Consider the following 26,113-nt stretch of genomic DNA (forward strand, 5'->3'; position numbering starts at 1 on the left):
CTCAACAGCTGCTCAGAGCCCACTGAGCATGTGAGTGTCACAGACACTTTCCAAGATGGTGACCCCCTGTGACAAGTTTGAAGTCCTGGATCATTGCTGCTATTGACAAGCTGAAACTTTAGGCTGGTGCAATAAGTGCAGTATATAAAATGTGGCATTTTTAGCCACATTCATTTTAAGGGTTTAGTTCTCCTTTAATAATGGAATAATAGAGTAAAGTATGAAACGAGACTTGGAGAATAAAGAGGTTGAGGAGAGGAGGTATAATAGTTTGGAAAGTGGGCCCTCAGCCTAAGACTTTGTGGTGGTCCCCTGGTATCCCAGTCCGACACTGAACACTGATCAGCCCAAAGGCCAGTTGGTTGAATATCTTAAAGCTGAGCTGTTGTCCAGCCAACTTAAAAATGTGAGCCTTCTGCTGCTCGTTTCCCTATAAGCTTATTTTCAGTTATGTCACAGTCATGATTTCTTTATCCTACCGGCTGAGAAACACTTATCCATTAATACTACTAAGAAACGCCGTAAAATACCGCTAGTGTTTCCACAAAATTCATAATTACGTACAAGGAAATAAATTCACTACGGTTCTTCGCAACATTAGAAAACTCTTGGAAAGTTTTTGTTCAGTATTCTGAGGTTCAGGCGGGTAATTATACGGGTCCTTTCCTTCTGTTGAGTATTCTGTGTTCAGAAGAAGAAACAAAAAAAACAACTTCATTTAATTTTAAATTGTGATTAGATAAATGAATCGGCATCTTCTGAACTAGAAGTTCCTTAATTAATGTTCCTCCTTAAAAAAAATGCACGGGTCTATCTAGTTTCTAAAGGCGTTTCTGAGCATTTTAGACACCGGTAGCTCCTCCATGTTTTCTCCTGAAGAAGAAGCTTCAGGTGGCATGTTGGCTACCACTGTCCTTTTACATAAATACTGAAGGGAAACCACTTTGCAATTCAGCGGCTGTGTGAGCATGAGAGGAACGGGTTGGTCGCTCCCTTCAACGTAGCACAAGTTGGAGTCAGATTCTCCTGCCGCTGTCAGACGCATATAATGCTCCACCAGTTTGACCACACAAGGAAACATGTGAGAAGTCTCTGCCCCGGCCACTGTCTCCAGATAGAAGGAAGGACCCTCGAGCTTAATGCGCAGGTTTGTGATACCAGCAGACGTGCGAAGGCTGAGGGTGAAAAGATGGTGATGATCGGAAGAGTCACGAATGAGGAAGGATCCCACAGGCTGGTCAGATAGGAGCTTTTTGGCTTCTGTGCCAGACAAGGTGCTCCAGTAGTAGCCGCTGGCTTCCAGTCTTTCAAGAGCAGTCTCCACCCTCTCATAGTCCCCACAGAACGATTTATAGTGGTAAGACAGCTGGGCAGCCTGTCGATTCATGGCTGCAAAGAGGGACGATGGACAAGGGCAGCGATGAAAGCAACTCCAGCGAAGTGTGACCATCGTCAGGCTACTCCACCTTGGCCACTGAGTCCTGTGAGAAGGATGAGCCAGACAGGTTGTCATAACATGATACTCACGACTCACCTGAATCCATCTTTCTAACTCACCTGAAAAAAAAAATTGAAACGTACATGAGATAAAAAGCAAACATAGTGGGTAATGTTAAAATGATATGTTTTCAAGTAGCGTTCAACAGTTGGTATCAAAGGCTGACCTGGGCCTTCCCTATAGCTAAACCTTCTTCAGATGCAGAGGTGTTGGAGTTAGGCAAAGGGATAGGAACTGACCGTTGGGATCTATAGGGGGGGGGGACTATAAAAGCTTCATCAGGTCATCTTCATTAAAGCGCATGTAAAAAAGAAATCTCATATTGACGTTCTTTAATGAAAAAGAAACCTATCTCCAATATACTTTAATAAAAAAACGTGTCCCGTTTTTACAAGAAACCTGACTGTATGCAGTGAAATTCTCCCTTCATTTAATGCTGTGGATAGGAATTGTCAGACGGTCCCTAACTGCTCTGCAGGGAAACAATGATACTTATGAACAGCAGGGGGAGCCCCCGCCTTACTTCCCAGCCATGCAGAAATCAAACAGCTTTGTTTGTTTCCCTGTAGAGCAGTCGGCGACTGTGTAGAGATTTGTATTGGATTTTATTTTTCCCCTTTACTGTTTCCAACTCCAGCTGCAGGGACAAAGATCAAGGAGCCAGATTTAAACAGATAAACTGGGATTCTTTTTGGAGGATTATTTTGCTGCAGCCACTAGTTCTGCAGAGTTGGAAAAAGTTTGTATTAAACAAAAACTATAAAATCCACATTAGATTACATGACAACACAGGACCCAGTGCAGTCTGCATATCGGGCCTCTATGTCAGATATAATTTGACTTGTGCTGGTTTGAACCTTTATGACGATCCCTAAGCAGCCCAGACCACACTGAGCATGTGCACAGTCTTGGTCTTGCAAAGATGTATAACAAAGTTACAAGGTGGTGACCCCCTGTGACCAACTTTGAAAGCATAAATCATTTGTTTGATTAGGTTAGTGGTGCAGTAAGTTCATGTTTATGTTTAGTATACAAAATACAGCATTTCTAGCCTTATTCTATTTTAGACTTTACTTTACAAGGGAAGAAAATGAAAATGTTATATAAGCTTCATCATACTGAAATAAGAAACTTTATAAATATAATCAATTAAAAATGCAGTACTGTTTCTGAAATAATCAAGTTTATCTTCACTATTCCTCTCTCAGCATCTGTTTCTCTTCATTCTGTCTTTATTCAGGAGTTGGGTGTCAGATGAATGATCCAATATATCTTATAGGGGGCTCATTTTGCCTAGAAGATGTATTAGAGCTCACTCTATTAAAATCACCAGACATCATGTCTCTCTACATGCAGGATTTGTGCAAAAGGCAGTTATTTTGTTAGATTTTGTTTATACTGGAATGAGTTATTTGAGTGAGCTCTATGAAAGGAGCCCCCCCATAAGATATATTGGACCATTCATCTGACACCCAACTGCTGCATGAAGACAGAACGAGGAGTAACAGATGCTGAGAGAGGGACAGTGAAGATGAACTTGATTATTTCAGAAACAGTACAGCATTTTAATTGATTGTATTCAGAAAGTTTCTTACTTCATTATGAGGAAGCGTATATTAAATTTTCATATTCGCAATAGTTCCCCTTTAATAGCCTTGCCAGGAATCACTGGGCCTTGTAGAGGAACAACGCTACTAGTTCCATAATAAGTTGCATCACAAACAAGTTGCCTATTAGTAATGGTCTACAGGCTGTTACCCAGGATGTCCAGGTATTTACAACACCAAAATGATCTATAAAGTGCCATGATTTTCAAAAGCACAACCGTTCTTTTTATTTAAACGTGAATGTGAAATGTTAAAATACATATAATTATTTTTCTATACAAATGCACTTCTGGAGATACTGTTGATTGGACTGAAAAATAAATCAGGCTTAGGTAGGACTTTGCAAATGATGGCCATCCCCTTTAAAGGGGAGGTTTATCTTAAAGTTAACTTTTAGTATGTTATAGAATGGACAATTCTAAGCAACTTTTCAATTGGTCTGCATTGTTTTTTATTTTATTTTTTTATATAGTTTTTGAAATATTTGCCTTCTTCTTCTTCGGAATCTTTCCAGCTTTCAAATGGGGGTCACTGAACCGAAAGAAGTGTGTTTTAAGAGATTCCTTGAAAGCAGAAAGTTTGGGAGAAAGTCGGACAGAACGTGGGAGAGAGTTCCAGAGGAGGGGGCAGCCCTTGCAAAGTCTTGAATGCGAGCGTGTGAGGAGGTAATGAGAGAACAGTTGAGTAGCAGGTCAGTAGAGGAGCGTAGTAAGCGGTTGGGTGAGTATATAGAGATGAGTTCAGAGATGTAGGGTGGGGCAGAGTTATGAAGTGCTTTGAATGTCAGGGTCATTTACTTGAATTTAATTCTGAGAGGTAGTGGAAACCAGTGCAGGGATTAACAGAATGGCGAGGCAGAGGAGGAGCGGTTGCTGAGGTGTATGAGCCTCGCAGCAGTGTTCATTATGGACTGGAGAGGTGACAGTCTCTGGAGGGGGAGGCCAATTAAAAGAGAGTTACAGTAGTCTAGACGGGATATGACGAGAGAGTGAATAAGAATTTTGGCAGCATCTTGGGTGATAAATGATCGTATTTTGGATATGTTCCTTAGGTGGAAGTGACATGATTTAATAAGTGACTGGATATGAGGAGTGAAGGACAGGGCAGAATCTAGGATAACCCCAAGGCCCCCGGGCCTGGGGAGAGGGGGTGATAGTGGAATTGTTAACTATGATGGATACTTCCGGGATATTACTGGTGTTAGTTGGAGGAAAGAGAACCATTTCAGTTTTAGAGAGGTTTCATTTAAGGTAGCATTGCGACATCCAGGTAGAGATAGCGGACAGGCAGGAGGAGACGCAAGTTAGGAGTTCTGGGTTGAGATCAGGAGATGAGAGATAGATCTGAGTATCGTCAGCATAGAGGTGGTAGTGGAAACCATACAAGATGATTAATTTGCTGAGGGAGGACGTATAGAGGGAGAATAATAAGGGTCCCAGGACAGAGCCTTGAGGAACCCCAACAGAAAGAGGTAGGGGAGAAGAGGCTACTCTGTGGCCACCTTTAGGGTAATTTGGACCCTAGCAACCAGATTGATTAAAATGCAAACCGGAGAGCTGCTGAATAAAAAGCCAAATAACTCAAAAACCACAAATAATAACAAATAAAAACCGATTGCAAAGAGTCTCAGAATATCCCTCTCTACATCATACTCAAAGTTTTCTCAAAGGCAATCAACCCCTTTAATGTTACAATGGCTAACATGTATTTTATAAAGAGCTAACATATTACACAGTGCTGTACAGTAAGGGCAGAGACACGCGGTCGGAGCGATTCATTTTTCGAAGACGCCTGGAGTTGCCTCAGAAGGAAACTTTGGGCGACTTCGGAAAACGAAGCGATACGATTAGTCGCCACGAAGAAGACGAGATTTGTCGCCAGGCGACTAATCTCCCCGAGTCTGACCGTGTGTCTCTGCCCTAAACAGGTGTATACATAGAACATACAGATTACATACAAAAATCCAAATGATACAAGGGGGGGTCTTCTCAAAAGAGTTTATAATGTAAAAGATAGTGGGATAATAATGGCTTATCAAAGGAGTGAGACTAATGGCAGGGTTCTTTTGAGAACGTTTACTGAGCCCACGGCGTATAAACACCACTTTGGGTTAAGGGGTGTCACTGGCCGACACAAGAAACTGGGGAGGTGTTAATTTTAGCACATTAGAATAGTGCCAGGAAGCTTTCTGATAACTCTGGAACATGTCAGTATCACTTTACAGAAAAGATTAGATATTATATGTAGTGATGGGTGAATAAATTTGCCTGGCACGAATTCGCAGTGAATTTCTGCTTTTCGCTGCCTGCGCATTTCCATGATTTTTCGTGAAAACTTTCGAATTGCTCGATTTTTTTGTGAAAACATTCTTTAAAAAAAAACCAAAAAACCCCAGACATTGCTTAATTAAAACAATAGGCAAAGCATGTACAACATATTCCCTATTTTTTGGACTGGTGTCTAACAAGCTCGATATACTTCCCCTTTAAGATATTTGATCAAACTTGTTATACACAGGGGTCTGCAGTCCAGTATTTATTGGGTGTTTCCAGGTCATGGTTGGAAGAACCAAGGGTTGACCTTAAAGGGGAACTCCACCCAAAAACATTTTTGCATAACAATCAATGAGGCAATGTAATTCTAAGCAACTTTCCAATAAACTATTTAACTTTTAGTAGGTTATTTATTAAGGTTCGAGTTGTGTTTTCCACGAAAATTGCTCACATTTTCAGTTAAAAAACAAACAAAAAAAAACTTGAATATTTATATTGGAAATAGCTGGAATCCAAAAATATACCATCTGAAACCTGTCAAAGTCATGTAGAAGTCAATGGCAGAGGTCCCCTGAAAACTGCAGATAACTCAATTAATTTGAGTTTTTGGGTTTCGCAACTCAAACCCTCTATATGGAGTATTTTCCATTTGTGTTTTTTCTTAAATAAGAAGCCATTTCAGTTGTGAGTTCATTCGAGGTATAAAAAAACTCTTTGACCTTTAATAAATAACCCCCATAGCATGTTGTAGACTTATTCTTAGCAACTTTTTAATTGATATAATTCTTCTGCCTTTTATTCTAATTTTCATATGCGACCAGAAGCAAAAGAAAAAACAAACTATTGCTCTGGGAGGATACAATTTTATTGTTACTTATTATTAGGGATGCACCGAATTCAGGATACGGGCAGGATTCAGGCTTTTTCAGCAGGATTCGGATTCAGCTGAATCCTTCTGCCCGGCCGAACAAGATCCTAACTTGCATATGCAAATTAGTGGTGGGAAGGGAAATTGCGTGACTTTTTGTCACAAAACAAGGAAGTAAAAAAATGTTTTCCCCTTCCCACCCCTAATTTGCATATGCAAGTTAGGATTCGGTTCGGTATTCGCCCGAATCTTTCGCGAAGGATCGGGGGTTCGGCCGAATCCAAAATTGTGGATTCGGTGCATCCTTACTTATTATATTACTTATCTTTCCGGCAATGCCCTTTCCTGTTAATCTTCCATTCTCTCATCCCTGCCTGGTTGCTAGGGTAAATGGGATACTAGCAACCACATAGTTGCCGATATTCCAAACTTTGGAGAACAAAAAGCTATATAATAATAATAATAAAAAAAAAAAAACAGTTGCAAACTGTCTCAGAATGTCCCTGTCTACATCATACTAAAAGTTAATTTGAAGGTGGACTACCTCTTTAATCACAAATTACTGCTTCTGACTGTCAATTCAATGTAGCAGAAGCCTGAACACAATTCCCTATAAGATATACTGGGCTATAAAAGCAAAGCCTTGGAGCACATCCTTCCCAGAAATTAACATAATATATATCTGATTTGTTAGGCTCTTACTGGGAAATGGTGTTCTAAGGAGCATGTATTAATCATGGTCTCTAAGCAGTGAATACTGGTGCTGCCCAGCAATTCCCAGCAGGAAGAACACAATTGTCGTTTATTAATGACCCCCTGTAAGCCCCCCCCCGATGGTTCGGACTTGAATTATGAGGCTCATCAATTGTGTTCATTGTCCTGAAGGATTGCTCTGGTGCATTATTTATTTTTCTGTGTTAGTAAATGTAATTTCATGGTGTGACTGCATATTCCCCTCTGATTTATAGGCACGAACAATTTAATGAGGAGTTCTGGACAACAGTCTCTGCGTGTTGTTTGTTCTGCTGCCAACGCTCGGCGCTTCCGAGAAACTGAAGATTATTACTTACCAAATGGAGGAACTATTAACCTGCAGAAAGTGTTAAAAATATGCGTATCTAGATATACCCGAGACGTTATGTTCAGGCTTACTTCAGTGTTCTGTAAGGACAAGGAAGCTGAAATTCATTGGCTGGGGGTGCTAATCCATTAGGCATCGGTATTGGATCTGTTATCCGGAAACCCGTTATCCAGAAAACTCCGAATTACGGAAAGGCCATCTCCCATAGACTCCACTTTAGCTAAATAATCCAATTTTTAATAAATGCTTTCCTTTTTCTCTGTAATAATAAAACAGTAGCTTGTACTGGATCCCAACTAAGATATAATTAATCCTTATTGGAAGCAAAAAAATTTTTCTAGTAGACTTGAAGGTATGAAGTTCCAAATTATGGGAAGATCTGTTATCCAGGTTCCGAGCATTCTGCATAACAGGTCCCATAACTGTACCCCATAGTAAATACAACCGCTAGCCTTGGGCTTGTGCTCCTCCTCTTCCCTATATAAGGGTATGTTCATATCAATGCCACTCGCTTCTGTTTCTTACAGGGTGGTCCTTTGGGTGCTCCAAGATACCTGCAGGTCACTACTGGGAAGAAACAGAAGTTGCTGGCGCAGATCCTATAACGCAGTTGGTGCATGTTTTAAGTGAAGGGGAGCACCAGCCTGGGGTCTAATATTATTGATTGTAATCAAAGATGGATGGAAAACCGATTGCCCCCCTACTAATGCGCTTGTACCAGAAACTCCGTAAATTGCCAAGGGCAACGCCTGTCGACAAAACGCACGTGTCGGATGGAGTCGTGGAGCTCTACCCTTATGTGCAGCCATGCATCATGCATCTAAATGAATTGCTAATTAGCCATACAGGCTGCAGATTCCTTAGGCGTTGTAGCTGCGCTCCGTTTTTCTGCGTTCAGCCTAAATGATCAGATCAGGTTAGCAGTCTATAAATCTAGGGCAGGGGTCCCCAAACTTTTTTACCCGTGAGCCACATTCAAATTAAAAATGAGTTGGGGAGCAACCCAAGCATGAAAAAGTCCCTTGGGGTGCCAAATAAGGGCTGTAATTGGTTATTTAGTACGTGGCACTATGCTTAGTTTTTATGCAATTAAAACTTGCTTCCAAGCCTGGAATATAAAAATAATCACCTGCTTTGAGGACACCGAGAGCAACATCAAAGTGGTTGGAGAGCAACATGTTGCTCAGGAGCTACTGGTTGGGGATCACTGATCTAGGGTTTCCACCTCACATCTTTAAATTAAAACCGAACAGATATTGAATCCACAGCCTGCATGGCTAATTAATAATTCATTTAGATGCATGCTGCAAACTGGATTGATTTATGTGCAGCCACGTATCATGCATCTAAATGAATTGCTAATTAGCCATGCAGGCTGTGGATTCAATATCTGTTCGGTTTTAAAGGGGTGAGGTGGAAACCTTAGTTTCAATTAGGTTTCCTGTTTCCTTCTAGGGCAATGAGTGTGGCCTCTTCTACTTACAACATATAATTACACACAACCTTAAAGGGGTGGGTCACTTTAAGGTCTGTACTCACACAGCCGCATGTAAGCGCCAAACGCAGGTTGGGACGCAGCATGTTGCATTTCATCTGCGTTTGTCGCATACATGCGTCTGTGTGAGTACAGCCCCCTTGACAATAATTGAGTGTGTCTACTCCTGCGCTCCCCTGCCCTAATAAATCTCTAAAAAAATGTTTTCCCCACTAAAAATTCAGATTTTATACTTAAAAAATCTTCATAATGATTGACCGTCTACTAATGTGCTCCCATTCGGGTGAACGGAAAAAATCGCAGGCAAATGCAGCCGTGTGTAAGAGCACTTACTCACGAGTGGTTGTAGCTGTGCTCCCCTGCGTTCCGTTTTTCTGCGTTCAGCCGCAGGGGAGCGCAGGAATAGACGCATTACATTTTTTCCAATGGGGTTGTACTCACACAGGCGCGTGTAGGCGCCGAACGCAGGTTGAGACGCAACATGCTGCATTTTTCCTGCGTTCGGCGCCTACACGCGCCTGTGTGAGTACAGCCCCATTGGAAAAAATGTAATGGGTCTATTCCTGCGCTCCCCTGCGGCTGAACGCAGAAAAACGGAACGCAGGGGAGCGCAGGTAAAAACGCTCGTCAGTAAGAGCCCTAAGTTAACTTTTCGTATGTTATAGAATGGCTAATTCTAAGCAACTATTTAATTGGCCTTCGTTATTTATTTTTTATAGTTTTTGAATTATTTGCTTATCTTCTTCTAACTCTTTCCAGTTTTCAAATGGGGGGGGTTACTGACCCCATCTACAAAACAAAAAGAGGAGATCCCAATGGCCAGCCACTCACCCCACATAAACCAAAAAAAAGTCTCTTTTTTTCTTTGTTCAGAACAATTCATTTCCATGTCCCTAAAAGAATCATTGTAGGAGCCCGCGTAGGAGCAGACTTTCAGCTCTTGTCTGGAAACATGAACGTTTATTTACTTTCAGCAGCTCAAATGAAAGCGACTGGAATTGCCGCTCTCAGTGGAATTCCGGTAAATGTTTTCCCTTCAGCTCTTACCAAAAGTTCTGTTCTTAGAAAATATTTCTTCTGAAAGCGGATAGAGGGGGGTGGGGAAGACAAAGAAAGCACTGACATGGGTTACAGAGTGTGAGTGGAGAGGGGCGTGAGATGGAGGCAGAGCTCTGTGTGACCCCAATATTGGATCAGATGAATGGAGCAGGGCCTCTTGTCTCCCATGCGTTAGAAGGAATTTACAGTAGAACCCCCATTCAGGGTCGGACTGGGCATAAAACCCGGTGGGCCCCCGGCTCTAGTGGGCCCCACCGGCCCAGATCCACACCCTGGTTTTCTTCCTGGGTCGCGGTCTGACCCTGCCTCCATTTTACGTTTTTCATCCCATAGACTACATTTTTGGCAAATAATCCAAATTTTTATATATTATTTCCTTTTTCTTTTTAATAATAAAACAGTACTTTGCACTTGATTCCAACTAAGATAAAATGAATCCTTATTGGAAGCAAAACCAGCTTATTGGATTTATTTAATGTTTACTTGATTTTCTAGTAGACTTAAGGCATGAAGATCCAAATTACTGACAGAGCTGTTATCCAGAAAACCCCAGGTCCTGAGCATTCTGGATAACAGGTCCCATACTGGGCTGATACTGAGCTGGCCATTTCCTTGTGAGGCAACATAGGTCGACTCTTGAAAATGAAGTGCTCCGAGTGCGACTTCGGAAAAGGAAGCGCCGTGTGTGCCATGCCGCAGTGATTTTCCATTATATCCGGCAGAAGACAGGTGGAAGCCGTTCGGGTAGATTAGTCGCCCGAAGAAGAGGCGATTTGTCGCCGGGCGACTAAATCTCCCCAAATCTTCAAGTGTGTTTCTGCCCTAAAATATAAGGGTAAGGGCACACCTGGTGATTCGGGGAGATTTAGTCGCCTGGCGACTAATCGCCTCTTCTTTGGGCGACTAATCTCCCCGAATGGCTTCCCCGTCTTCTGCCGGCTATAATGAAAAATCAATGCGGCATGGAACACGCGGCGCTTCCTTTTCCGAAGTCGCCTCACTAAGAACCTTGGGGCGACTTCGGAATACGAAGCGCCATGTGTGCCATGCCGCAGGCGAGTTTTCATTATACCCGGCAGAAGACAGGGGGAAGCCATTCGAGATTAGTCGCCCCCAAAGATGAGGCGATTAGTCGCCAGGCGACTAAATTTCCCCAAATCGCCAGCTGTGCCCTTACCCTAAGAGTGTCCTTCTGTTCTGTTGACAGGACCAAAAAAAAAAGATCATTTTCCATTGAGTGAGGCAGACAGGTAACACTCATGATATCCGGGAAGGATATTCTGGCAGTAAAACATAATTATACACTTCTTTTATGACAAGCTTTTTAAAGAACTCCCAGGCCTCGGTTCCTGTGCTCTAGGGAGAGGCCTCCAATCGTCCATGTCTTTTATTATCCCCTTGCAGTTTCCTCACTTCTCTGTCTCTCTCTGCTTCTGGCCATTAACTGCTCTTATCAACGTGCTACTCATTTGTTTTCCTGCAGATTGTCACATAGAGCGCGTTATCTGGAGTTCAGCGGCAGGGGGACGGGTCACTAGAGCGCTCCATTTCTGGGAAATGATAGAGATCAGGAGCACGGCAGAGACTGTTGGGAGTTCAGCAATTAGCTTGGTGCCTGGGAGCGGCACATTGTATGTAAATACACATTGCTGTCAGAAATTAGACGCCAATATACTGCTGGTAATATAAAGGATTGTGTAACCCCCTCTTGTTACATATAAGGATATTAGACCAAGCACAGGAGTTCATGTTTGGTTTCAGGCTGGTCAAAAAAGACTTGTAAAATCCTAATATTTTGTACTAAAGGACAAGTATATATACTGTAAGTGTTTAGTTCAGTGCTGATCCAACCTTCCAAAGAATCTCAGTGTAATGAATACTGGATTTTGCCCACTCTGTTAAATGGGTGGTTCACCTTTAAAGGGATACTGTCATAGAAAAACATGTTTTTTTCAAAAAGCATCAGTTAATAGTGCTGCTCCATTCCATTTCTCAAAAGAGCAAACAGATTTTTTTATATTCAATTTTGAAATCTGACATGGGGCTAGACATATTGTGAGTTTCCCAGCTGCCCCAGTCATGTGACTTGTGCCTGCACTTTAGGATGGAATTACTTTCTGGCAGGCTGTTATTTCTCGTACTTAATGTAACTGAATCAGTCTCAGTGGGACTTGGCTTTTACTATTAAGTGCTGTTCTTATATCTACCAGGGAGCTGTTATCTTGTGTTACGGTGGCCATACACGGAGAGATCCACTCGTTTGGCAATGTTGCCAAACGAGCGGATCTCTCTCCGATATGCCCACCTTGGGGTGGGCAATATTGGGCTGATCCGATCGTGGGCCCTAGGGCCCAACGATCAGATCCTAACGATTGGGAACGGGCGGTCGGATCGCGGGACAGCATCCACGAACAGATGAGGCCGCGATCCAACAAGATTTTTTGTCCCATCCGATCGAGATCTGGCCGACTTTCGGCCAGATCTCGATCGGGGAAGCCCTTCGGGGGGCCCCATACACAGGCCAATAAGCTGCCGACTTGGTTATTGGTCTGTGTATGGCCACCTTAAGGGAGCTGCTATCTAGTTACCTTCCCATTGTTTGGCTGCTGGGGGGGGGGGGAAGGAAGGGGGTGATATCACTCCAACTTGCAGTACAGCAGTAAAGAGTGATTGAAGTTTATCAGAGCACAAGTCACATGACTGGGGCAGCTGGGAAACTGACAATATGTCTAGCCCCATGTCAGATTTCAAAATTGAATATAAAAAAAATCTGTTTGCTCTTTTGAAAAATGGATTTCAGTGCAGAATTCTGCTGGAGCAGCACTGTTAACTCATGCGTTTTGAAAAAAAACATGTTTTCCCATGACAGTATCCCTTTAAGTTAACTTTTAGTATTCATAGAATTGTCAATTCTAAGCAGCTTTCCAATAGGTCTTCATTATTTATTTGTTATCATTTTTGCCTTCTTTTGACTATTTCCAGCTTTCAAACGGAGAGTCAATGACCCCATCTAAAAAACAAATGCTCTGAAAGGCTACAAATATATTGTTATTGCTACATATATTACTCACCTTTCTATTCAGGCCTCTCCTATTCATATTCCAGTCTCCAATTCAAATCAATGCATGGTTGCTAGAGTAATTTGGACCCTAGCAACCAGATTGCTGAACTTGCAAACTGGAGAGTTACTGAATAAAAAGCTAAATAAGTCAAACCAATTGCGAGTTTTTTGTTTTTTCAAAACTCATCAGTTAATAGTATTAATTTCTCTACACTGAAATCATGTGACTTGTGCTCTGATAAACTTCAGTCACTCTTTACTGCTGTACTGCAAGTTGGAGTGATATCACCTCCCTCCCTTTCCCCCCCAGCAGCCAAACAAAAGAACAATGGGAAGGTAACCAGATAACAGCTCCATAACACAAGATAACAGCTGTCTGGTAGATCTAAGAACAGCACTCAATAGTAAAATCCAGGTCCCACTGAGACACATTCAGTTACATTGAGTAGGAGAAATAACAGCCTGCCAGAAAGCAGTTCCATCCTAAAGTGCCGACTCTTTCTGAAATCACATGATCAGGCAAAATGACCTGAGATGTACCTATACACCAATATTACAACTATAAAAAATACACTTGCTGGTTCAGGAATGAAATGTTATATTGTAGAGTGAATGATTTGCAGTGTAATTTAGAAATAAAAACATCATAAAAATCATGACAGAATCCTTTTGATTTTAACAGTGAACCACCCCTTTAAAGGGGTGGTTCATATTTAAATTAACTTTTAGTATGATGTAGAGAGTGATATTTGAGGCAATTTGTATTTGGTTTTCATTTTTCATTATTTGAGTTTTGAGTAATTTAGCTTTTTATTCAGCAGTTCTTCAGTTTGCAATTCCAGCAATCTGGTTGCTAGGGTCATTACCCTGGCAACCAGCAGGGGCGCGCCGCCAATGAGGCGAGTTGAGAAACTCGCCTCAGGCGGCAACGCAGGAGAGGTTTCCAGGGGCGGCTAAAAGCCGCTCCTGGTACCTTTAAGAGCCGAATTTCCGGGTTTTAAACCGGAAATTCGGCTTTACTATTGCGAGAGAGCGCAATTGAGCTCTTCGCATTAGTGTTCCTGCCGGCGAGGGAGGGGCGGCATTGAGGGAGCTGCCTCAGGCGGCGCTGTAAGTAGAATCGGCGCTGGCAACCAGGTACAGATTTGAATTAGAGAATGGTTAAAAAATAATAGAAAAGTTAATTCAAAGGTGAACAACCTCTCTGAGACCAGCTCTGAGATTAAAGGTGGCACTTATTCAGAATCAGAGGCACCCAATGAACCTATCACGTGTCAGAACCAGTCGATATCCCTGCGCCGGCCTGAGCAGGGATTTTGTTTCCCTTCTTCATCAATTGACCAAACAGGACTAACAGTCAACAAGTGTAATACATAAATGGGGGGGGGGGGGGAAAGGGGTCCTATACCCAAAAACTGTTTTTAGAATAATTAAATAAAATGTTATGTGATCAGCTTTACCATATACATTCATTACCCATTTTTTTAAACTTCAATTGTACAGGTATGGAGTCTGTTATCCAGAAAACCCCAGGTCCTGAGCATTCTGGATAACAGATCTTTCCATGATTTGGATCTTCATACCTTAAGTCTACTAGAAACATTAAGAGGCATATTTACCAAGGGTTGAATTTCGAATTTGAAAAACTTCGAAATTCGAATTCAAAAAGACCAACCGAAATGAAGTCGAAGGTTTTTTTTGGCTGTATAGGTCAGTTTTCGAATCGTACAAATCGAAGTGATTGCGCATTCGAATCAAAGTTTTTCCTAAAAAAAAAAACTTTTCACAAATTGACTCCAAATAGGTTCTAGGAGGTCCCGCATTGGCTAAAACAGCAATTCGGCAGGTTTTAGATGGCAAATGGTCGAAGTCGAATTTTTAAAGAGACAGTACATGATAAATTTTGATATTCAAATTTTCACATTTTTTTTCAAATTCAAATCGAATTTTGACTATTCCCTAGTTGTAGCACACAAAAATTAGCTTGAATTTTTTAATTGTTTTAATTCAAAAATTCATCTCAACCTTTGTCTGCCCCTAAATAAACCCAATAGGTTCTGCTTCCAATAAGGATTAATTATATCTTAGTTTGGATCAAGTAAAAGCAGGGACGCTCCGTTAACGAGTTGAGGCACTTGCCTCAGGCGGCAGCGCCCCCCTGGTTGCCAGGGGCGGCAAAAATGGCGCTCCTGGTAACTAAGAACCGAATTTCGGTTTTAAACCCAGAAACTCGGTTCTTCCAGTGCAGAGAGCGCGATTGCTCTCTCTGCACTAGCGACGTGGACCCCTGCCGACCCCCATCTGGCGCTGAAGGTGAGTGCCGTGGGGATGAGGGGGTGGCAAAAACGAAGGCCGTCTCGGGTGGCAAATTGGGTAGGATCACCCCTGAGTACAAGGTACTGCTTCATTATTACAGAGAAAAAGGAAATTATTTTATAAAATTTGGATTATTTGGATAAAATGGAGTCTATGGGAGACAGCCTTTCCGTAATTTAGAGCTTTCTGGATAACGGATCCCATACCTGTACAACATAATTGCATCTGAAAACAGTATCTATCATTTGTTCTTTGTTCCTGACTCTTGAAACAATGTAGCCGGAGTCAGTTCTCCTCCAGGCGTGTTAATCTGCTACACTGTTTAAGAAGTCAGACCCAAATGTGCAGAAGATATAACCAGACAGACAGAGACTGCTGCGTTCAATAGAATTTTTTTTATATGTTTTTAGGGCGAAGAACCCCTTTAATGGGGTGGTTCACCTTTAAGTTAACTTTTAGTATGTTATAGAATGGCTAATTTTAAGCAACTTTTCAATTGGTCTTCATTATTTAAGTATAGTTTTTTCTATTTGTTTTCCTTCTTTTTCTGACTCTTTCCAGCTTTTAAATGGGGGTCATTGACCCCATGTGAAACAAAAAACAAATGCTTTGTATGGCAACAAATATATCGTTATTGCTGCTTTTTATGACATCTTTTTATTCAGGCCTCCCCTTTTCATAATTCAGTCTCTTATTTTAATCAATGCATGGTTACTAGGGTCATTTGGGCCCTAGCAACCTTATTGCTGAAATTGCTGAATAAAAAGTTAATAACTCATAAACCAATTGCAAGTTGTCTCAGAATATCCCTCTCTACATCATACTAAACATTTATTTAAAGGTGAACAAACCATTTAAAGGGTACAGAAAAACACAAGCTGATTCAGAATGAAGTATAGCTACCTATTTTTTTAGTTAAAGGACCAGTAACATATTTTTTTTTTAATCCTTTCTTTTTAACAAAAAAAAACACCAAGACAGTTTAAACTTTTAAACTTTTAATTCGCAAAGCTTTTATTAAGAAATTACTTACCGATTCTCTGCATTCGCTCCTCTTCAGGAACCAGTGACAGGGCGACGATCCATCGTGCGGCGCTCGATTTCTCCTCCCTGGCTATCTCCTATAAGGAATGCAGGGAGGAGAAATCGAGTGCCGCACGATGGATCGTCGCCCTGTCGCCGTTTCTGAAGAGGATCGCATGCAGAGAATCGGTAAGTAATTTCTTAATAAAAGCTTTGCGAATTAAAAGTTTAAACTGTCTTGGTGTTTTTTTTTTAAGATTTATGTTACTGGTCCTTTAAAAGCAAGATTAAAGGGTAAGTATAATATGAGTTCACTGAAAATACAACTTGCCTATTGCTTTAAAGAGAGTGATCGCTATTATAAAGCTCCAGTAAGCTGGAGTGTTTCCCAAAGAGTTTTTAACTATTTATGCCTCCGTTTTTTTTGTTTTTTATTTGATTTTTTTATGAGTTGCTCAACCTAACATTTTTATACTGCTGCAACCAACACACACATGCTGTAAGTTGCTGACGGACGGATTCTTGCTACTGACATACAGCATGGCTGAATAGTTTACAGCAGGAAAAATATTGTAAGGCTGAGGAAGCACACTCATATACCACCAATATCACAAAATCTTAACACGAAAAGTATTTCTGAAAACAGTTCGTGGGCATCCACTACAGGTTACTTTAGTGGTTATAATAAAAACAGGTCCCTGTAATTCTGAAATTAAAGGGACGAACAGTGAAACTGAAACTATTTTTTAGTCTTCACTTTACTGGTTCTTGCGAGGTAGATCATCACATTGCCGGTGCCCAGATAAACCAATCTGCATAATAGACTTATACTTATCTGTAAGCCACAGAAAAAGGGGATATATACAGCTCAGAATCGCTCTTTAAAAGAACTCCGCTTATTGTAGGGAAGTAGTAAAAAGGGGTTGTTCGCCTTTGCGTTAACTTTTAGGGGCATATTTATCAAGGGTCGAATTTCGAATTGAAAAAACTTCGAAATTCGAATTCAAAAAGACCAACCAAAATTAAGTGGACATTTTTTTTTGGTCGAATAGATCCGTTTTGGATCGAATAGGTCCGTATTTGGCTGAATTTGAATCAAAGGAATAGCACATTCGATCGATTTAGATTCAACGTTTTTCCCAAAAAAACAAAACAAAATAAGTCCACCAATTGACTCCAATTAGGTTCTAGGAGGTCCCCCATAGGCTAAAACAGCAATTCGGCACGTTTTAGATGGCAAATGGTCAAAGTTCAATTTTTAAAGAGACAGTACATGATAAATTTCAATTTTGAATCAAATTTGCACTATTCCCTAGTCAAAGTACACACAAAAAAATAGCTCGAAATTTGAAAAAAAATTTCCTTTGAAAATTCACCTCGACCTTTGATAAATCTGCACTTAGTAGGATGTAGAGATTGATATTCTGAGACAATTTGCAATTGGTTTTAATATTTTATTTGTGGTTTTTAAGTTATTTAGCTTTTTATTCAGCAGCTCTCCAGTTTGTAATTTCAGCACTCTGGTTGCTAGGGTCAAAAATACTTTGCATAAGAGACTGGAATATGAATAGGAGAAGGCCCAAATAGAAAGATGAGTAATAAAAAGTAGAAATAACAATACATTTGTAGCCCCTTTCACTGCATTTTTTTAACGGGATCAGTGACCCCCATTTGAAAGCTGGAAAGTGTCAGACGAACACTATGCAAGTCCCTTGTACATTACCTAGGTGTTTTGTCTACTCCCAGTTGGTTGGATACCTATGAGTGTAGGCTCATGTGTGTTTACCTTTAGAGTGGGTTCTGAGTGCCTGGTTGCTAGGGTCTTGTTTATCTTAGCAACCAGGTAGTGTAATGAATGAGATATAGGAATATGAATAGGAAATGGACTGAATAGAAAGATAAAAAAGAATCTAAATTAACCGCAATACTTAAATTGTAGCCTCAGAGAATAGTCGTTTTTTGGCTGCTGGGGTCAGTGACCCCCATTTGAAAGCTGGAAAGATGCAGAAGAGGAATAATAATGAAGACCAGTTGAAAAGTTGCTAGGAATAGGAAATTCTATAACATACTAAAAGTTAACCACCCCCTAAGGGCCTGGACACACTGGGCGATTTGGGGAGATTTAGTCGCCTGGCGACTAATCGCCGCGACTTTCCACGACCAATCTTCCCCGAATGCCTCCCCTCGCTCTGCGCCTGGCTAAAATGCAAAATCGCCTGCGCTAATCACACGCGGCGATTCGTTTTCAGAAGTCGCCCGAAGTTTCCTCGTGAGGCAACTTCGGAAAACGAATCGCCGTGTGTGATTAGCGCCGGCGACTTTTCATTTTATCCAGGTGCAGAGTGAGGGGAGGCATTCGGGGACAAAAGTCGCTGCGATTAGTCGCCAGGCAACTAAATCTCCCCAAATCGCCCAGTGTGTCCCTACCCTTAACGTGCCAAAATTATTTCCTCGTCATTAATCCTACAACAGTAGCAGTGGAGATTTCATTGTGGGCGTCAAATCTCCCGAAAATGCGCAGTCGTGCATTTTTATTGCGGGACAACAAATCTCCCCGTCGGCCGCTGCCCTTAAACACTAAAAATATTAGGATTTTGGTCACTTGATTTCTTTACAACAGCTCTCCCTGTAATCCACACCTTTAAAGGGAAACTCCAGATCTCATATCTTCCACCCCACAGCTGCCTTTTTTGTTGCTAGCTCATGTTACTTTAAGGGAAGTTATTCTATCCGTGGGAAGGAGGTTAAACTTGCCACTGGATATGAACTTTTCTGTTTCATAGTGCAGTTTATTCTTTTGTTTTATACAGGGGTGGTGGGCAACTAGCACCAGTATCAACGCTGTTGAACTTTCTTGCTGTCAAGGGGAATGGTGGGAGTTGTAGTTCACCAAAACTGGAGCGCTACAGGTTGGTCACGTATCTCAATGTAAGTAGGTGGCTGCTCTCCACTATGGTAGAGACATGCATGGTAGTGATGTGTGGGCAGGCCCGATACCCGTGGGAACCGTGGGTCAGGCGGGTTCAGGCCGACCTTGCACCCCCCTTTCCGGGTCGTAGGCGGGTGCAGGTTGAGCTCTTCTGACTGCTCTTCCCACCCGCGACCTTCCAAATGACGGCTTCCAACTTCCGGTTTGAACTTTTATAGACACGCGCCTCTCGTCTCGCCCCTTTTGTGATGTCATTGGTGGGGCGGGTCTATAAAAGGAACACGGAAGTTGGGCTTGGGCGGTAGGAGGGCGGGTGCTGGTCGGGAAAAGCCCGACCCGCACATCACTATTGCATGGGTCTAATCAAGTAGACCAAATCCCAATCCACAGACCTACAACTTGCACCCGGACCTGCGGATTTAAAGGGGAACTATTGTGAAAATGAAAATTTAATATAAGCTTCCTCATACTGAAGTAAGAAACTTTTTTAAATAGAATCAATTAAAAATTCCGTATTGTTTCTGAAATAATCAAGTTTATCTTCACTATTCCTTTCAGCATGTTTCTCCTCATTCTGTCTTTGTGCAGCAGTTGCGTGTCAGATGAATGATCCAATATATTTTATAGGGGGGGGGGTTCCTTTTTTTTGAGCAGATGAATTAGAGCTCATTCAAATAACTGATTCCAGTACAAACAAAATCTAACAAAATAACTGTCTTTTGCATAAATTCTGCATGTAGAAAGATGATTTCTGGTGATTTTCATAGAGTGAGCTCTAATACAACTTCTAGGGCTAGGCAAAAGGAGACCCCCTATAAGATATATTGGATCATTCATCTGACACCCAACTGCTGCATGAAGACAGAATGAAGAGAAACAGACGCAGAGAGGAATAGTGAAGATGAACTTGATTATTTCAGAAACAGTACAGAATTTTTAATTGGTTGTATTTAGAAAGTTTCTTATTTCAGTATGCTGGAACTTATATTAAATTTTAATTTCCGCGATAGTTCCCCTTTAAATATAAGACTGCAAGGGAATTAGTGCTCCTAGAATCGGGTTCTTTAAGATTTCTATGGCCTTTACAAATGATAAAAGCATTGTGTTTTTTCTACCGCTCTCTCTGTGTTTCTCTATTACTGCATTGGTGGTGCTGGTTTTCCGTCGACCCGACCAGGTCCCTTAGCAACAGCAGTAGATATACGGATCCGCACACACACTACTAATTAATCAGATAATAGTGTGTGCGGATCCGTATATCTACTGCTTTACAAATAATCGCCCTTCTGTCATGGGTAGAGAACACGGTAGTGCCCCTTTATAAAAAGACGGTCCCTTTAACTGAGAAGCTGCAGAGGTTTTATTCAGATCACTGCTGCTCTACAGAACACATTTAAAGATCTGGTCACTACATTTTAAAGAAGGTCGAAAAGAAATACTGAAAATAGTTTCCTCTTCTGCAGGCAAACAACGCAGGCAACTCCATCTCTGGCCATTTCTAATGAATGGGTCGACACACTCCTGACTGTGAGCGTTGTAAAAGCATTCAGGCACGGGGCACAGCTTTTCATGGTGCGGAACTATGAAACAGACGAGTTGGCATAGGAGTTTTGTACTCTCTAAAATAGTGGGGTCAAATTTGCAGGCTGTGATGAACTACAACTCCCATCATGCTCCCCACCAGGAATGTGTTTTTATAGGCAACTATTTAAACGTACACTAAGAACAGACACAGTTGTGTATAGGGTAGAGTCCTGGCGGAACCGATTTATAAGACCCAGACCGACCCACATATTTACCCACTTTACCTGCTACCTGCAGTAACGTAACTAGAGGGGGGCGGGCCCTGGTGCGGGACGCGCAGCCGGGCCCCCTGCCCCGCTCCGTACGCGATTTTCGGCCCGCATTTCAGTGGCGCACGAGCTGCCGGGGGGCCCTGAGGGTGTGCGGGCACTGGCCTGCTCGCACCCCCTGCAGTTCCGCCACTGGCTACCTGACCCGGACCCGTACTGCCTTATCCGCAACCCGCCAACTACCATTAAACAGGAAGGGATGTTGCTGCAAACGGGAAGTGACATCATCAAAAGTGGGCAGGGACAAAACTAAATTTTGTCAAATTTTAAAAGGAGTAAAATATAGACAATATAACATAAGATAAGAAATTTAGATGAGACCCACAACCTGATCCGTATCTATACCCGCACCGGAAAATCCTACCCTCATCCTGCAGTGTACACGACCTGCTGCAGGACTCTAGTATAGGGATATGAAAATAGAGTGCAGCTGCACTGGGTCCTCCACATAGTGGGTCCCCAAAGCGCAGCTACACTAAAGGTTAAATTATTATGATCATGTATATAGCCCCATCCTCCCCCTGCAACACTTTACACATTAAAGGGATGGTTCACCTTTAAGATAACATTTAATCTGTTATAGAATGTCCAATCATAAGCAACTTTTCAATTGGTCGTCATTTATATATATATATATATATATATATATATATATATATATATATATATATATATATATATATATATAGAGTTTTTTAATTATTTGCCTTTTTCTTCTGACTCTTTCCAGCTTTCAAATAGGGTCACTGACCCCATCTAAAAACAACTGCTCTGTAAAGCTACACATTTGTTGTGTTATTGCTACTTTTAATTATTCGTCTTTCTATTCAGGCCCTCTCCTAATCATATTCCAGTATCAATGCATGGTTGTTAGTTTATTTTGGACCCTAGCAAGCGGATTGCTGAAATTGCAAACTGGAGAGCTGCTGAATATGCAAAAACCACAAATAATATAAAATGAAAACCAATTGCAAAATGTCTCAGCATAACACTCCCTACATCATAGGAAAAGTTAACGCAAAGGGGAACAATCCCTTTAAGGTCGAGTTTCTCAGGAGACTCAAGTTAAAATAGTTTAGAATATCACATGCACTTAATTTTAGTGAATTGTAGCAGGATATTTCACTTTATTAAAGGGCGGCCTGGAGACCTTAAACACGACTGGGACCCAATTTAGGGTGCCTATAGTTTTAAAACGGCTGTAATAAGGGGATACAAAGACAAGATTTAACAGTTTTCCCATAAAAGCCGTTTCACCGGTGTAGATGCACATACATGTTAAGGGGCAACAACGGGGCCCTGCACGCGAGAGCTTACAATCTAACAGCCTACTTTATATGAGTAATGAGTCTGCTCTGACCGGAAACCCCACTACAGTTAAACACATCCCAAACACAGATTAGAAATGTGTAACTCATCAAGTGTTATGGGACCTGTTATCCGGAATGCTCGGGACCTGGGGTTTTCCAGATAAGGGATCTTTCCGTAATTTGGATCTTTATACCTTAAGTCTACTAGAAAATTAAATAAACCCAGTAGGCTGGTATTGGTTTCAATTAGGGATGCACCGAATCCAGGATTCGGCCTTTTCAGCAGGATTCGGATTCGGCCGAATCCTTGTGCCTGGCCGAACCAAATCCGAATTTGCATATGTAAATTAGGGGCAGGTAGGGAAATCATGTGAATTTACATCACAAACGAAAAAATGTTTCCACTTTTTCGGTCCCTGCCAGTAATTTGCACATGCATATTTGGATTCAGATTCGGTTCGGTATTCAGCCGAATCTTTCACCAAGGATTCGACCGAATCCCAAATAGTGGATTCGGTGCATCCCTAGTTTCAATAAGGATTAATTATATCTTAGTCGAGATCAAGTACAAGCTACTGTTTTATTATTACAGAAAAAAAGGAAATCATTTTTACAAATTTGGATTATTTCATTATAATGGAGTCTATGGGAGATGGCCTTTCCGTAATTTGGAGCTCTCTGGATAACGAGTTTCCGGATAATGGATCCCATACCTGTACCAGTTTCTACTGTATTTTGCTTGGCAAACATTTCACACACCCCTGTGACTACCTACCCGTTCCCTCGTCACTGCCCAACCAGAACAATGCCATTGTCAGATACGGAGCTCTTAGTGCAATCCCTATCACTGGAGTCTAACCTTCTGACAATTCCCTCGGACAGCGGCTTCGGATGCATACACCAAGCACTTCAACATATGCTCTATAGTCATGAGGAGGCCCCCAGGGACCACAGATGAAGAATGAGTGGGCTACAGCCATTGCTATTTTAGGAACGGAACAGGCAATTCACTTCTTCTATGTGGAACACCATACGGGCATTGAAATTCACAAGTGCATCGCACATAAACGCTCTTTGGCAATCAGATCTCATCCAATTATGGATTTTCCACTCCGAGCCTTTCAGTGCGGCTCAAACTCCTGCGCACAGAACACGAACACTAGAAAATGTCTTGCTATGTGTCTTCAGAAAATAGGATACAGATATGCAAATATTACTGGTAAAAAAATTTATTGTACGTTCAACACTGCTGCAAGAGATTTTATCCTAGATCATTTAGTACTTGTTATCACTTGTAAGTGATTGTAAGCTCTGTGGCCAGATTGCCAGTTGCTGCTTTTTAGCATTATATAATATATGCACCTGTTATATATATATATATATATATATATATATATATATATATTTAATAAATCACCTAATAAATCACCTTCAGGTTCCTTGATAAAGGTCCCAACATGAACTGAATATTTTCTTTACGATAACATGTGCAGATATTTCTACTATCTATCTATCTATCTATATATATATATCTATATCTATATATCTATATCTATATATATCTCAAAAGAAGAAGCTAGCACACATATGGAGAAAAAATGGTTTTTATTTTAACAGAAAAAAACTAATATAAATATAATTCTATATATATATATCTATATATATATCTATTTTACTTTAAATCAATAAATGTCATCTTCATACTGTAACAATAAGTAATAAATGTAATAATTACATTTTTAATTTACATTATTGGAAAGTTGTTTAGAATGAATTTGACTGATTTGATTAGAAAAAAATGTGGGTGGTTTATATCCTTTTCAAGCAGCAAGCCTATAGGCACAGTATTGCAAAATAGCATTCTAGGCTGTTTGAGACTTATTGTAAGCTCTTGGGATCAGCATGCCGGCGGTATATTGATTCTGTATTATACAGGAGCCGACAAGGAACAAAATATGTTCTTCTAGCCCTCCCGCCATTGATAAACTGCATCTCCCATCAACCTTCTGGATATTAGTAGATTCTGGGAGTTGTAGTTTATTAACTGAAGAAGGGTGAACTGCAGGGTGTTCTAAAAGGGTTTACTTAAGCACAGAGGCTTTGTAATACAAACGGATTACAAGCTTACAAAATGCAATATTGTCAGACGAGGGTTGAAACTAATACAATAACATTTCATACCATCTAAATGCAATTTGAAATCAGCATTTCCATGTTAAACTGCATTATTTCAATCTAAAGTCTGATTATATAGAGTCCAGGATGATCAGATGAGAGCACAGAACAAGATTTGACAAGCTGCCTAATATAAGGACAAGCCTTTCCCGAGGCTTAGAGCGTGAGTGTGCCGGGGCACGTCTGGCAGCTCCTGTTACCTAATAATTGCACAAGAGCTGGCACACCGGTGCAAGGGAATCGCAGCAGCCCAGGTACACTTTGGGGCTGGATAACCTCTATACCCCCAGCACTGAGCAGATATAAAAAAATAAAACACACACGCAGCAGGGGTCATTAAAGAATCTATGCAGTTTTAATGAATTCACTTTGCACTAAGCACAGCTTTCCCCGACTGTATTATTTTATTTATAAGTGTCTTCCAGTCAACGGGTCATCAGTCCCAGACACAGAGTCGGTTTTAAGGGTAGGGCAGAGGGGGGGGGATATATATAATAGGGGGGGTGTATAGAAAAGGGGGGAATATATAGAATAGGGGGATATATAGAATAGGGGGGATATATAGAATAGGGGGATATATAGAATAGGGGGGATATAGAATAGGGGGGGATATATAGAATAGGGGGGATATATAGAATAGGGGGATATATAGAATAGGGGGGAATATATAGAATAGGGGGGAATATATAGAATGTGGGGGATATATAGAATGTGGGGGATATATAGAATGTGGGGATATATAGAATGTGGGGGATATATAGAATGTGGGGGATATATAGAATGTGGGGGATATATAGAATGTGGGGGATATATAGAACAGGGAGGAATATAAAGAATATGGGGGATATATAGAATAGGGGGGATATATAGAATAGGGGGGAATATATAGAATAGGGGGGAATATATAGAATAGGGTGGAAATATAGAATAGGGGGGATATATAGACTAGGGGGGATATATAGACTAGGGGGATATATAGAATAGGGGGATATATAGAATAGGGGGGAGGTAGATAATAACATTACAAAGACATGTGATAATAAAGATCTTTTAGTGTATACATTAGGGGTGTCCAGCTTGCAGCTCTCAAAGTGGTCAGTTATAGTTCAACAACAGCTGTAGGTTGTTACCTCCCCTCCTACTTAAATAGGGGGCCCCCCAGCCTTCCTCCATTTCAGGGGCCCTCCTGTCCTGTATTCATGCAGAAGAATGAGAGAGCTTTCAGCCTTACCTTAAGTCTCTTTACAAAGTTCCCCCAGTGCAAATGGACAGGAGACCCCCATAGTTCAGCGTGGATCTAGAGGCATGTTTAGTGCAGGGGGAAAAGTAGCAGCTCCTCACTTTTTCCTTCTTACTTTTGTTGGAACCAATGAGATGCGCCTAAATAAGTATTAATGAAAGGCAAATAAATGAAGGCTCCAGCCATGTGTCCTCCGTGCCAATAACCCAATTGGAAGTCGCAGCCCCCCCAGTCCCTCCACATTCAAAGCTTTACTTTTTGAAGGAGGTTGTTTTTTTTTTTTTTTCGCCTGTGTATATGTTGTTTTTTTTTTCTCCCTCCTTCC

The 26,113-nt window shown here is 41.2% G+C and overlaps 1 protein-coding gene across 1 annotated transcript; it reads right to left on the reverse strand.

The window, feature by feature from the left end:
- Nucleotides 1–211: 211 nt before the first annotated feature.
- socs3l.L (suppressor of cytokine signaling 3-Like L homeolog) lies at nucleotides 212–26,059 on the reverse strand. The gene is made up of 2 exons (XM_018226359.2): nucleotides 25,780–26,059; nucleotides 212–1,557 (listed from the first exon to the last, which is right to left on the reverse strand). The coding sequence occupies exon 2, from the start codon at nucleotides 1,511–1,513 to the stop codon at nucleotides 815–817; it is 699 nt and encodes a 232-aa protein (XP_018081848.1). The 5' UTR covers nucleotides 1,514–1,557; nucleotides 25,780–26,059; the 3' UTR covers nucleotides 212–814.
- Nucleotides 26,060–26,113: the final 54 nt, after the last annotated feature.

The sequence above is a fragment of the Xenopus laevis genome, chromosome 7L (genome assembly GCF_017654675.1).
Source record: "Xenopus laevis strain J_2021 chromosome 7L, Xenopus_laevis_v10.1, whole genome shotgun sequence".
Classification (NCBI taxonomy): Eukaryota; Metazoa; Chordata; class Amphibia; order Anura; family Pipidae; genus Xenopus; species Xenopus laevis.